This window comes from Musa acuminata, chromosome BXJ1-10, assembly GCF_036884655.1.
Source record: "Musa acuminata AAA Group cultivar baxijiao chromosome BXJ1-10, Cavendish_Baxijiao_AAA, whole genome shotgun sequence".
Classification (NCBI taxonomy): Eukaryota; Viridiplantae; Streptophyta; class Magnoliopsida; order Zingiberales; family Musaceae; genus Musa; species Musa acuminata.
This window is the reverse complement of record NC_088336.1, coordinates 27,813,578-27,827,240: the sequence shown is the minus strand read 5'-3', so window position 1 is coordinate 27,827,240 and position 13,663 is coordinate 27,813,578. Positions and strand designations below refer to the sequence as shown.

Genomic DNA, 13,663 nt, shown 5'->3' with positions numbered 1-13,663 from the left:
ACGCCTTGGCCGTCTTCTTCACCTTCGCCGCCGACATGGCCATGGTGATCTACTTCATTGCGTGCTACGCGGGGTTCGCCGCGCCACCGGCCGGCAGAGTCATGAAGCCTCTCATGATTGCGCCGTTAGCTGTGTCCTTTGTCACCGTCATCCTCGGCACTTTTCTTAACGTCGTCGGCTGAGCGGGTTGTTGCACCTTGCTCCCGCATGTATCGCCACAAGTAGCACCACAGTTCCTGCAATGTCCATGGGGTTCTAAGTTGTACCTCGTAGACTCAAGTTTAATGGAACTATCCAAATGAAAGCCTCCTCAACATGTGGCTCTTCCTCCTGTGATCGTATTAGCTGTTATGGTTTTACTACACAAGGTCAAAGCGAGTTTTGTTTTCCTTCTCATAACAGCCTGATCGGATCATGTGATGTCAGGCTCACATTAGCAGAAATTGTAGGGACAAACGTGTTTGGACTTCATCATCTTAAGGAATTATATATATATATATATACAACTGTTGGGAAATTAACATAATACGAGTGCAGCAGAAGCAAAAATCCGTTATGGTTCATGCGCAGGCAGGGAAAATATTCAGACTAGTCGTCTCTGGTACTGTCCTTGATCCACTCGAGGTACTTTTCGTTGCCACCAGTGATGGGCAGGGCAATGACCTCAGGAACGCTGCAGTGATATAATGGTAATTGTCAGTCAACCAACAATCTCAGGTAGCTCCTCAGCATCGTAGGCACTACTACTACTTACTCGTACTCGTGATTGGATTTCACATGTTGGGTCAAAGCACCGAGAAGGGACTCCCGAGTCTTGATTATGAGTAGCTCCTCAGCATCCGTCTCTACCTGACATTTTGAATAGAGACATCAAAGGTATGTTTGTACTTTGAGGAGAAACAAAACCAATATTAAATTCAACTTCTACCTTGCCATCCCACCAATAAACTGACTCGATACCTGCAACCATGCATGCTCACACACATTTCAGCAGTAAATAAGCAAAAGTGTTTCAATCACCAAGTACCATTTACGAAATAATAATAATAATAATGCAAAAGCTGTTGAGGAACAAAAATATGAAGCAATTCATCTTTCAAAGAATAATCGATATGCTAGAACAGCTTAACTTATTTGCAACCCTAAACATAAATCCCTTTTCTTTCTATCCACACAAGTGCTATCAGCAGCTGACACGAAATTCTTCTTCCTTATGGACCAAATATATTTTTAGTTGAACTTTTTGCAATCATCACTACCACCAACAATAACAAAATCGTAAGTCCTAACTTTTTTACAGTCAATTTAATAAATAGAAAAACAATTCAAATTATGGACTGTCCAGATTAAAGACCAAATCCAAGATGAAACAGACTATTCAAATTAAAGATCAAGACTAACATTAGATTCAGAAAATTACATGGTTTTGGAAGACAAACTTGAAATGGCTAGTCTCCGTACTATTTAATCTGCTGAGTAGTCCTAAATGAAATATTATAAGGACATATATGAATCTTTGTCTTTTTAAAGATAACAACAAGTCCTTATGTCCCAACTAGAGATTAGCTACATGGACCCTTTTCCTGCCATTTAGCTCCTTGGAAGGCAACATCACAAGTTAAACCAAGAGAAATCAAATCAGTGTCTATGGATTCTAATATATTTTCAAAATTAAAAATGTAGGAGATCAGTATATTGATTGAACACAAATTATAGTAACACGCAAGGTCAAATCCTGTAAGTATACCCACTAATGGATATAGATTTGGTCCCCAACCTGAATCTAACCCGCAAGGTCAGATATGGTTTCTCATTTTGAATCAACAAGCTTACTGGATTAGCTTTTGGCTTTGGGTCCCAAGCGAATCCAGCCTAATAGTGTTATGTCTGTGATGTGCAATCTCAACAAACAAACAAACAGAAGTTATCCTTAAAAAATATTATGAATTCTATGAAAGAAAAAAGATTTCTAATATAGTAATATTATAATGTGTGAAAGTTATCCCTAAGAAATTCAAGCAAAATGCTAATAATCTTCCAAGTGACAGTCACAAGTCGCTACAGTCAAATAAGATCCTGTAAGTTGTGGCACCCAATTGACCTGAAAATCAGCCATATTCACCAAAACTAAAAACCATTAACAAAACAAGATGAAAGCATAAAACTGGCTACAAACAAATTTTCAAGCAGGATTGTCACATGTTGCAACAAAATATTAGGTGATGGACATGCCTGGCACTCGATTGACGCATGCAGCAAGTTTTTCCTTGATGATGCTTTCTGCAAGCTTCATGCCTGTGCTTAAACAAGCAAAATCCACAAGGAACAGAGTCAGAAAGGAGTATCATAAACATAGAATGGGAAGGTTATTTAGAATACAAGTAAAAAAAAGCACAATTCGGAGAAGTCCAAAAGCATGGAGATGCATTTGGAATCGCATTGATTACATGATCGTCTAAAACAAGCATACACACATATATATACATATCAGTAAATAAGATGCAACATAGTTGCCAATTAGTGTCCACTCAACTTACATATGAAGGTGGCATCAGCTTTTTGCACAAGACCTAACCATTTACTGGTGTAAAGAGGAAATTTAACCCTCTTGTCAATACATGTATGCATGACAAATGAGGAAATTGTGTTATTACGTGAAAACTGTTGCAATTGACAAATTTAGTGATTCATTTAGTGGTTAGGGTATGCCATGGGTCCCCTCCGATCGATGACTGTTGTGTGCCAGCTGTCCATTGCCACATTAGCAGCATACATTGATTAAGCCCGCATCACCCAGTCTGCAACCCGTAACTGCCACCAGTCTTGCCATTAAGGTGGCAGTGATGTCCTCAGCGGCACGGCCATGCCTTGTGCCAAAGACATACCCTACATCACCACTCCAACCACCACTGCCACCATCATTGTAGCAGGTCAACTTTGCCAATTCAACAATATCGATAACCTATACTTGTAGTCTTGTAGTATTGTAGTCTTGTAGTATGGCCATCTTGGGGCCACACTATAAAAGGATACCTCATTCATGAAAAGACAGGTTATTTATTTTCATTTTCCCCTAAGCTCTTCAATTTTCCACAAAAATTCTCAAGACTTAATCCACTTCGGACAATGGCTTGAGCATTGGAGGTCCCGACTGGGAACATTCCCAATGACCCCTTCACTTTGCAAGCCGAAGTTAAGACAATTGGCACATTGGAGTCTGACATGTGCACATTTAAATGTAGATTTCTCTTTGATTCGGCATCCACCCATGCAGTTGAATGTCTATCAAAATGTTGTTTGCTTACAAAAAGAAGTATAGATTGAATACAACAACAAATCAATATGATTTTCTGAAGAAAGCATACTTCTTTTCTCACCCTCTCTTTCTTCATTTCCAAACATGATTTAAAAATGGCAACAAAACCTTCACAATAGGAAAATAATAATACTCTTTTCTATAACATCTCAAAGCTTCTTCCAAACTCGCCTCTTTCTTTTTTATCACATATCCATGTCATCAACTTTATTTCCATTGCAGCCATGATCCTCAATAATCTAACGATCAAATATTACTAATCATAGATGATAAATGCGATGATTACTTACGAAAGATTCATGGAAGGAATTAGCAATGTTTGTTAAGAGTTTAATATTTAAGCCAGTTATCATAACATTTTAACACAATTACCATGACTAAAATCTTCAGATAGTTAAAATTCAATTACTTAATTAAATTTGGAAAGAGGAAGAGGAGAGAGAGGGGGCTAAAGGGTTCGGCGAGGTGGGTGCTGCCAACCGGGAGGGGAGATATCGAGGAGGAGGAGGGGAAGGGGGGTTGTTGGGTTCTGAGGAAGCTCAACGGGAGTGGTCGACGACGGAGGAGAGGGTAACGAAAACAGGAGGGGAGCTATTTGGGAGGTGGGCAGGAAAGCTCGATGCAGGGGGTGGGGGTGGGGGGGGTGATGAGGGGTAAGAAGGAGATATAGTTACAATGAGAGGAAGAAGTCATTGCCGATCGTTGGAGGGCCGCCTTTGCACACACCGTAGGAGGAAGATACTACGTTCGCCAAGTGAGAAGAAAGAATGGTTTCATGCGACGAGGGGGGTTTGGGTGGGAGAGGCTCATCTAGATCAATCCAGATGAAATGCTATATGGTTTAATTGAACCAGATGAAGGCCAACCCAATCTCCTAACCAATTTTCACTTGGTTCAAGCACACTCTTGAGCGTCCTGATGCTTGGGCTCAAGCGTGCACCTTGGCTGACAGCCACCCGAACTCAAATTGAGGCGCTCGAGCCTCGCCTCGCTTGGGTGCCTAGGCAAATGCCCAAGTGCCTTATGACATTAATGGTGTACTCAACATCATGGTTTAGAATTTGAAATATCATATCTCCATCTTGTCATGAGTTCTCCACTCCGAAATGCACTAGTAACATCTAAAAAATTAAATAACAACAGTTTCCACAAATAGTCACAAGCTAATGAACAATGCAGCTAATGAATGAGGAATGACTATACCAAACAAAATACTGATTGAAAGGGATATAATGATGGCACAAGTAGCATATATTCTGCAGGTCTGAGAGATGATCTCTTAATGTGATTAAGCTTTTGCATGAACAAAACACAGGGCACTGATAAATCATGGAGGATGAATGTAAGGTCCATCATGAAGGATTTGGGTAAGTAGACAAAATTTCATGAGATAGCTATAACTGGAAAGGTTGTTCAGGACTCATCATTTGCCAAACAAACAGTTTAGATGCAGCAACCAAGGAACACTTATGTCATAATCATGCTATAGTGGGTTCATAAGATGCAGCTAGAAAACAATATTTATCTTATAATCATCTTCTAGTGAATCCAAAATACTCGGAGCTCATGTAGCTCATGTCGGATTAACTGTATTCTGGGCCAAGCAATGAACCTATTTGAAGTAGTTCATTTCATAAAAAAGAAACCCATGTATGAACAAGGATTAATCCTACTTCTGCAAGTTAGTTATAGTGATTTTGTGATTGTGAAAATATGCTAGACATGCCCAAGTAGGTAAAAATTTTGGATTAGATTGGGCTACTTCAAAATTGCATTTTTCATAGCAGTCCAAGGGGTTGGTTCACTTTTGGTGATGCTTCTACCCCAAGATGAATGCTCTCTTATTCTGACTTTCTTGGAGTCCCCGGTAGCACAACCAAGAAAGAGAAGGGTTCTCTGTCCCTATGGGGATGGAATGATAGAAGTATTAATAATCCAAGATAAGGTCATGGGGAGCCATGTCATTTATCATTACGAGGTGTCAATTCCAAGTGTTGTGACGTATGCAGCTGAGGCATCCTAAATAAACTGAGAGATTTGGACCTTGGTCCTACACGACCTGATCATTCGGATCAGTAACTCGCCGTCTATTTCTATGATGTTTATGATTAAGACATCTATTCATCAACAATATCTTTCATTTCATCCAACTAGGATAAGAAGTATCCACCTTATTCAGTGAATGCCTTAGGTTCACTCTAAACGTCGTTCGTTCAAGTCAATAAGCGAGGAGGCATTTCTCTGATAGGGGGCACAAACCTATCTGGACTTTTTTTAATAATGAATAAAAGGCACCAAAAAGTAAACAATGTAGCCCTAACTGCATGCATCAACAAAACCTCCAAACAAAAAATGTAACTTGTAATATTATATACATTTGCTAAAAGGCTGCTTTAGCAAATTAGGAATGAGAAGTAAAGCAAGCTCTAAAAGATAAAAAAGAACCTGCTTCTTTGTTTGGAACAGTAACATAAACAACAATGGATGGAACAGTCGTTAAAGCACCCTCCATTCCAGTAGAGTGAAGACCTCTGGTGGATGGTTGGTTAACAAACTTTGACCTGCAGATTTGCCAACGCCATACATGAGCAGCAGAAGGAAACAGTGTCAAAGGAAATGAAAAGAAATATGACAGAATATCTGAATCCATAACAGAATGCTCCTACTGGTTAAATGAACTGTTCATGGGAAGACACATGAACAAAAAAAAAAAGACAAGGTTGCAACCTTATGTTATTAACAACCAAAGAGAATGTCTTTCTTGGGTACCAGACTGAAACCTACATTGTGATCCCGTATGCTGGAAAAATTCTAATAAACATGTCCTCATCTCACGTAGATGATAGAATCATAGAACCAAGTCCCAGCTCACAGCTAGTGCTCATAGCTAGTACTGATAAAAGGGACAGGATTTTCCCAACCAAAAAATGGACCTGGCAAGCCCGTACAAGATGCAAGAACGGAAGGCCTCGCCTGCCGAGGAAACACAATATGCCCCATGACTCCCATCAAGCCTGAACAAGATACCAACGTCAACTAGAAGCCTGCACTGAGTTGCAAGAATCATTCTAGCATTTTGGACAATTCTGGATGTCAGCGACTCCTTCTAGCATTCACTCAAACAGGTAAAACATAGATATCTCAGTTAAATAGAATTCATCAAGAAATTAATATATTCCTTTTCGGACAAATCATGGAGGACAAAGTGCCTCCATAATAGCATTCACTCAAACAGGTGAAACATACAGGTTTCAATTGGAGACGACAACACCGAACAACTATAATTTGTTTCTTGAAACACTACAAAGAACATCAATGAGCTTATTCTCAAGAATCAATATCATATGATGTAAAAGAATACATAATCGTCAAAGTTCCGACAGCAAGAATGATCTCGCAGATCATCATGTGACAGTACCACACATATCATCTAGATTCTAACGTACCTTTAGACTACCAGAATCCAGGCATCAAGATCCCCTTGTTACCACATTAAAAGCAGATACTTCAACAAAACCTACCAATCCAAAATCGAAGATGGGTTGACAAGAAACAGGAATGGGAAAAACAAAGGACCATTCTCCAGGTATCGGATCCCAGATCGGGCAATTAGGGTTTTGCGCGACGAAACGGAAGCAGGCTGCGGACCTGCAAGCGATGGCGTAAATACTGCCGAGGCACAAAGAAGAGAGAGCCCCAAAGAGAGGAGCTCGGCGTCGAAGAAGCTTCGGTGCCGCCGACGGGGTGCGGCGAGTGGGAGTCGTGGAGGAGAACGCCCAGAAGGCTCGCGAACAGCTTTGGAGTGACATCTTTTTCTCACCCTCTCCTTATATTTCTTTAGTATGTATAAATCATATATATATATATATATATATATATATATATATATATATATATATATAATTTAATATATATATATATATAGAGAGAGAGAGAGAGAGAGAGAGAGCAAATTGACATATACATCCCTCTCGGTGGGTGATTTTGGTATTTAATCCTCTAAATTTAAGTTCAGCATATGCATGTATTTTATTATTATTGTTAGTTAAAATTAAATTTTTATACTTAATATCCTGTAAACATTAGTGGTATCAATTCAAATGAACTAATATTAATATAGTTTAAGATAACTAATTATATTTTCTGGATAAATTTATTGAAAGATTTATGAATTCCATACTGAGATTTAGAATGATAATTATTCTTTTGCATATTTACAAATATATATGGTTTACCAAAAAGATAAACATAGATTCTAATATATATATATATATATATATATATAATGCCCCATTCAAGTTCTTCCTTGTAATTATCAAGTCATGTGGTATATCGCTAACAATCATTGAGTTCGTGTTACCTCATAAAAAGAATTGTATGATATATGTGAAGGAGAATTACTAAATCATGCCTTTTATCGACTGAGACACCATGCATTGATGTCAAATCAATCAATAATCTCCTCTTTCCAACCCATGTTATTGGCATCATCATTTACTTAGACAAAGCTAGCACAGGGCTGCTCCTTTATAAGTCTCTTCACCCTCTTCTGCCCACCTCTTCCACTGCACTTAACTAGGACACTTTCTTTCATCCTCCATCTTCCTCTGCCTCCGCAATGTGAACTTCTTCTTCACCGAAGACCAATGACATGAAATGTCCCTTCCTTTAGGCTTCGTTCTCTGTCTCTGCGTCTGTCTCTAAAAAGAGCATTTTGAGGAGTAGAAGAGGAAGAACGGCCTTACTCTGTGTCAGCCTCTGCAGCTTTTGATTTATTTGACATGGGCATTAGCTATGAGTGTGGTTCCTCCATCCTCCTCTGCCCAGAAGACAGCAACAGCGTCCTGGGGTTCGATGAGAGGGAGGAGCAAGAGCAGGACCCCGAAGGAGAAGTCGAAAGGCGTGTCCTTGGGCATTTCCCTGGCAAAAGGAGCGATTTTTATGGGGGCTTTCTGATGGATTCTGCCTTGCTGTCGGAGGATCGCATCGCCTCGCTGGTCGAGAAGGAGTTGCAGCATCTCCCTCAGGGAAACTATGCCGAGAGGCTGCTGAGGGGGCAGCTGGACCTGGCGGTGAGGAATGATGCCATCGACTGGATTCAGAGGGTGGGTTGAGTTGTTCTTTGTTTCCATGCTTTTTCTGTCTCCTACATCTTCCAATTTCTGGATTTCTCAGTACGATGGTTTCTCTGACAGATTTGATTGATCGACATTCGATCCCTGAGACCATTGATTTAACCGATTACAGTTCTTACTTCTTATCTTTCATTGTGATGCATCTGATGTTATTTGTGCCTAGAACAGTCAAAAGCCATCCTTTTTATCAGTATGACAATGGATTCATTTTCTCTTCCCCCATATCTACACGCTCTTGATGCTTTTTCTTCTTCCTACATGTCTCTTTTACCTGAGAGCTTCTCCACCTTGTAATTACATAGTTTTCGTTCCTGCATTGACAGGTTCATGAACATTACAACTTTGGACCTCTGACTGCCTATCTGTCTGCAAATTACTTGGATCGATTCTTCTCCTCTTACGAACTTCCGGTAAGAAAAATTACTGAGGTACTTGCTTCTTTAATGTGATTCATGTAACAATGCGTCATGCTCCTATGACTCTATTTCCAGCAAGGTAAGGCCTGGATGACACAGTTGTTATCAGTGGCCTGCTTATCTCTCGCTGCCAAGGTGGAGGAAACTGAGGCCCCTTTCTCTATAGATTTACAGGTTAAACAAGACATCAAAACTGTTTGTGTAGATGGTAATCTTGGACTGCAACTTTTTATTGCTGATCGGTGATTTGTGTCCGCACAAACAGGTAGGAGAGGCAAAATACGTATTTGAAGCCAGGACCATACAGAGGATGGAGCTTCTAGTGCTTAGCACCCTCAAGTGGAGGATGCAAGCGGTCACACCTTTCTCATTCATTGTTTACTTTCTGTGTAAATTTCATGATGCAAATTCACCTGATGGCTCATTAATTTCTCGCTCCATCGCCCTCGTTTTGGCCACTGTTAGAGGTCAGTGATCTGGAGTCGCATGTTTCTGAGCAACTGTGAGGGACATTTAGATCGGATGGCAAGCCTAACATGAGAGTGTGGCTATAATTCAACAATTGCAGGGGTTGATTTCCTGGAGTTCAGACCTTCCGAGATTGCTGCAGCAGTAGCACTATCAGCCTTGAAAGAGATTCAATTTCTGGAGAGCGACAAGGCTTTAGCTTGCTGCTGCATCCATGTAAATAAGGTAAGGGTTGTTCATCTGCTACGCAGTGCTTCATTGAGCAAATGCTATTTACGTCAAAAGACCTCAGTTTTCTGCAATGGATTCAGGAGAGAGTTTTGAGGTGTCATGAAGTGATTCAAGAGATGGCATTGATGAAGAACGGGACATATGCCAGTACATCAGTTTCCGCTGTGCCAAAGAGCCCGATCGGGGTGCTGGATGCTGCATGTCTGAGCTATAAGAGCGATGACACAGCAGTTGGGTCACATGCAAACTGCGACCATTCCTCTCCAGCTGCCAAGAGGAGGAAACCAAACAGAGCATCAACTTCATGAGAGAAGAAGGCATCGTCTGTGGTGTTCCATCTCTTTGATAGGTTTTCCCAGTCGATTTAATTTGTCAGTGAACCTCCTTGTCGTCGTGGCCAGGATCAGTAGATGAGGAAAAGGGAAATAAATGAGTTGAGAATGCTAAGCTCATGCTTTCCCATGAATGCACCTGACCAAATCAACATTCTTACAGTAAGATAATGAGATAGATCGGGGCTGGAAGTCTTATTTTGTGATTGCGACAAGAATTGAGGGAAATATGGTCATCTAGCTCTGCTTTTCTTCTTAAAACTGTTGCTTTGTTTCAATAAAATCTGTGTCATGGCATGCATCAGATTTCTTCCTCCTGTACATGTATTTTGGTGATGTCCTTGCACTGTTTGACTATGTGTCTGCTGAGATTCTTGGATTTGCTGTCCCCTGTGACATGAAGGCAGAGCCCACTGTTCAGTACAGATCTTGGGATGGCAGCACACAGGCGGAGAATAAATATTCACAGGGAGGAGTGGTGGGAGAGGGATGGGGGACCTCTTGGAAGTTTCAGGTTCCAGTCCAAATATGACCATGGAATTATTCCCCTCATGGCTTGCCATTCCTTCGCTTTTGTTTCACCTGCATCACATGCAGACAAGGATTAAGTACTTGCTCACACCCAATCTTGTGTGCCCGAGAGCTTTTAGCACCAGTTAAAAACACTAAGTACCATAATGGCACTGCACTTTACGTGCAGTACTGTAAATGCCTTCAGTTCCCTGCATGTGAAAGCAATGCTCGCGAGGATCCTGTGGCTCTCTCAATGGCGAAGTTGAGGTCAGGTCATGATCCGAGCAAGTTTGAAACGAGAAGCTCTGACGATGAATGGCCCCATTCCATTTGCAGAGCTCTTTGCCTGCAGGTCACATACTATGGCGTGTGTGCCGATGTTAGCCGATGCTGTCTGTGACAGGCCTCCCTTGTGAGCCATGAAATCGAGAATTTGGCTCCTTGCAAGTCCATGAAAGGGACCAAAGAGAAATTACTTTCTTGATAACTGGGAAAAGGGAACTTGTGTGCAATCCCATGGGGAACTGTCATGTTGGTGGGGGGGGGGAAGGGGGATAGAGCTTCATCACTACCTTTGTCCCCACTGCCCAGCCACTGGCTCACTGTTGCCGAGGGGAATGCAAAACCAAGGAAACGAAAACAAAAGTTATTAGGAATGATTTGATGTCGATAGGGTGGGTGACTGAAAACAAAAACAAAAACATGAAAGAGAGAGCAGATGGAAGTCTGCTGAGTTCTTATCACCTCTAAAATTTAATAGATAAAAGGAAAGAGTGTCAGCGCAGAATCATAAGAGATAAGATACAGAAGCATTGATTAGAGAGCCTTTGAACTGTAACACGCAGCTGACTCTGTAAGGGATCTTTCTTTCTCATCTCTTCTGCACTGCACTGCACTGCACTGCTATACCACCATATCATTAAAGGATCGAAATAAATGACTAGTTTATACGTAACGTTTATTATTAAATATCTTATTTAATAATAACGTAACTGTTCTTATTAAGATTCATAATTCATTATCATGAATTTCTTTATTTATTATGGTTTAAATGATTTCAGTTTCTTATTCTTTATGCATGAAACCGTTATTATTAAATTAAATATTTAATATCATTAAGTTCTTCATTATGGTCCAAACGTTACAATTTGAATTAATTCTTGAACGTTATGATTTGGTGATGATAAATGTTCTTGATGGGAGAACAACTATATATACATGAGGATTTTGGTCCCTTGGTTCAATCATCTCTTTGAAGCGAAAGGCTTTCCTACACCATCTAAAGCGAGAGTTCTGAGCCGAGAAGAACCAAAGTTCAAGAAGAAACCTCTGTAGAAATTCTTGACGACAATGGCTGGAGGTACGCTATTTCGTTTCCGCATAGTTTTATTGTGTTTCTATTACAATGATTTAGAAACACAAGTTGGCTTCATCAAAATTTCTTACAATAAGGTGGCCCGTCTCCCATCTTCCTGGGTGGACAATGATATACTGAGAGTCACGCGCATCAACAACTAATGCATTGCTACCAGGATCAAACACAAACGAGCATCTTCAATGTCCAAAACGATTATTGGCCTGGGACACTGCCAAAGGTATCTCAGAAGCACCAATCACCCCACAGCTCTTGTTTGTTCTTGATGGTAGAGGAGAGAGGCCATGGTGAGGTTGGAGGAGGACGAGCAGCAGTGCTGGTTCGCTTACAGTCGCGTTGGCTTGGGTGGGGGAAGAAGGCACAGGAGTTGGTGGGAAGGACGTGAGAGTTATTGCCTCGACAGCCTGCGCCGTGTGGCTGTGAGCAGTTTGCAGAATTGATGTGTCTGCTGTGCATTACGGCTCATACATCGTAGAGATCACGTCAACCACAGAGTCGTATTGTTTGATCTCTCTCTCTCTCTCTCTATGCAACGGTCCATTTCATTAATTGGGTTGATTATGGGTCCCAAAGAGTGCTTTTATTTTGCCAAGCCCGGCCCATAAGCACGACACGTGACGAAGAGATCGGATCCAACGTCTCTGTGCCGTCCCCATCACCCCCTGCAGCACATCTGGACCGTACGATTCTGTCCCGTTTCGGATTCGCGGTACGTTCGCGCCTCGACCTCGTCAACCCATCCATCACTGTGTTGCTTTCGTGTGTCTATTCATCCTTCGTCTTCTTTCGTGTGATCTCCGTGGATTGCGTGTCTCGGTCTTTCGAGGACGAGCAGGCGCTCCACGTATGTCGTCTCTTTCCGCGAGCTGCCGCTCTCTCGTCTTCCTCCCGTGGTTTCGCCCAAAGCGTTTTGATGGCCCCACGCAACGCAGCCTCTGAGTCAAACTGCGGCGTGGAGGTGCGCTGGCTGTGGCCCATTCCGTCCATCGCGACGCCCGAACCGAGAGACGAAGAGTTGTCGGAAACAGTATCTGGTAATTTAATCTTCAAAGTAATAAAGGCAAAATAATTGTCATCAACATCATTCCATCTAAGAGCTTAGGTTAGGGTTTTAAATGATACATGATCTATAATTTCATATTCCTAACACTTTCGTTCGCATGTGGATGATAAATATCTCAACTCAATATGTGAAATTTGTGTTAGTTGAATATTATATATATATGATATCATCTTAAATTTTTATCATAATAATATTATTTACAAACTTAAATTTTTAGATGAGACATTTGTCTCGCTTTAGCCGTATTTACATTATTAAGAAATTTAATATATTTTTTTATTTTTGATTGAGACACAAATCAAATCAATTATATATATTTAATTATACGAAGCATCGAAGCCTTCTTCTTCTAAAAGAGCTAAATAAGTACATTATCACTAATCATTATCACTCTATGTGAAATACTTATTTGACTAAGGATTTTCAAACACATCATAAATTAAATTCATACTAACGAATAATTAATTTGTGATAATAGAGGAGGTATAATAATACTATAAATGATCGAGCTTCCGAAACAACATTAAAGACATTATAAGCTCCATAAATTTTGTGACATTATAAGAGGAGGCACATAGGACCAAACACACGCAAACAGTCATTCAAATAATTAAAACAATTGATGAGATACACCAAATGATTTGATTAAAGAACTAACAATAATGCCCATAAAAGAACTTCATATTAAGTAGACTTTGAATGGAGGGGCTCCTTCTATCCAACATTTGTCTTTATTCCCTCCAACCATAAGCAAGGAGCCATGCAATCAATCTCATAAAAGCCATAGTATTTGGTAGGTTAGGTTCCATGGCAT

The 13,663-nt window shown here is 40.6% G+C and overlaps 2 protein-coding genes across 6 annotated transcripts; one reads left to right on the top strand and one right to left on the bottom strand.

Annotated features, from left to right (window-relative positions):
* Positions 1-460: 460 nt before the first annotated feature.
* LOC135584292 (protein CutA 1, chloroplastic-like) lies at positions 461-7,146 on the bottom strand. Of its 5 annotated transcripts, XM_065087452.1 has the most exons (7): positions 6,965-7,103; positions 6,763-6,833; positions 5,762-5,877; positions 2,233-2,295; positions 929-960; positions 755-849; positions 461-673 (listed from the first exon to the last, which is right to left on the bottom strand). In XM_065087452.1, exons 3-7 carry the CDS (start codon positions 5,826-5,828, stop codon positions 589-591), a joined length of 342 nt encoding a protein of 113 aa, XP_064943524.1. In that variant the 5' UTR covers positions 5,829-5,877; positions 6,763-6,833; positions 6,965-7,103; the 3' UTR covers positions 461-588. The 5 variants fall into 5 exon arrangements, with proteins under 5 accessions (XP_064943524.1, XP_064943521.1, XP_064943522.1 ...); XM_065087449.1 differs by lacking the exon at positions 6,763-6,833 and having other exon boundaries at positions 6,893-7,146; XM_065087450.1 differs by lacking the exon at positions 6,763-6,833 and having other exon boundaries at positions 6,965-7,146.
* Positions 7,147-7,882: 736 nt separating this feature from the next.
* Positions 7,883-10,202, top strand: LOC135595035 (cyclin-D4-1-like). The gene is made up of 6 exons (XM_065085540.1): positions 7,883-8,421; positions 8,775-8,861; positions 8,943-9,041; positions 9,133-9,334; positions 9,436-9,560; positions 9,647-10,202. The coding sequence occupies exons 1-6, from the start codon at positions 8,098-8,100 to the stop codon at positions 9,872-9,874; spliced, it is 1,065 nt and encodes a 354-aa protein (XP_064941612.1). The 5' UTR covers positions 7,883-8,097; the 3' UTR covers positions 9,875-10,202.
* Positions 10,203-13,663: the final 3,461 nt, after the last annotated feature.

Excerpts from the sequence above, each read along its gene's own strand:
- LOC135584292 (XM_065087449.1), bottom strand. The coding sequence starts at position 7,125 with ATGTCACTCCAAAGCTGTTCGCGAGCCTTCTGGGCGTTCTCCTCCACG. Across the intron at positions 961-2,232 it reads ATGCGTCAATCGAGTGCCAG|GTATCGAGTCAGTTTATTGG; the intron begins GCATGTCCATCA and ends GCATGGTTGCAG. Across the intron at positions 674-754 it reads AAATCCAATCACGAGTACGA|CGTTCCTGAGGTCATTGCCC; the intron begins GTAAGTAGTAGT and ends ATATCACTGCAG.
- LOC135595035 (XM_065085540.1), top strand. The coding sequence starts at position 8,098 with ATGGGCATTAGCTATGAGTGTGGTTCCTCCATCCTCCTCTGCCCAGAA. Across the intron at positions 8,862-8,942 it reads TCTCCTCTTACGAACTTCCG|CAAGGTAAGGCCTGGATGAC; the intron begins GTAAGAAAAATT and ends CTCTATTTCCAG. Across the intron at positions 9,042-9,132 it reads CTTTCTCTATAGATTTACAG|GTAGGAGAGGCAAAATACGT; the intron begins GTTAAACAAGAC and ends CCGCACAAACAG.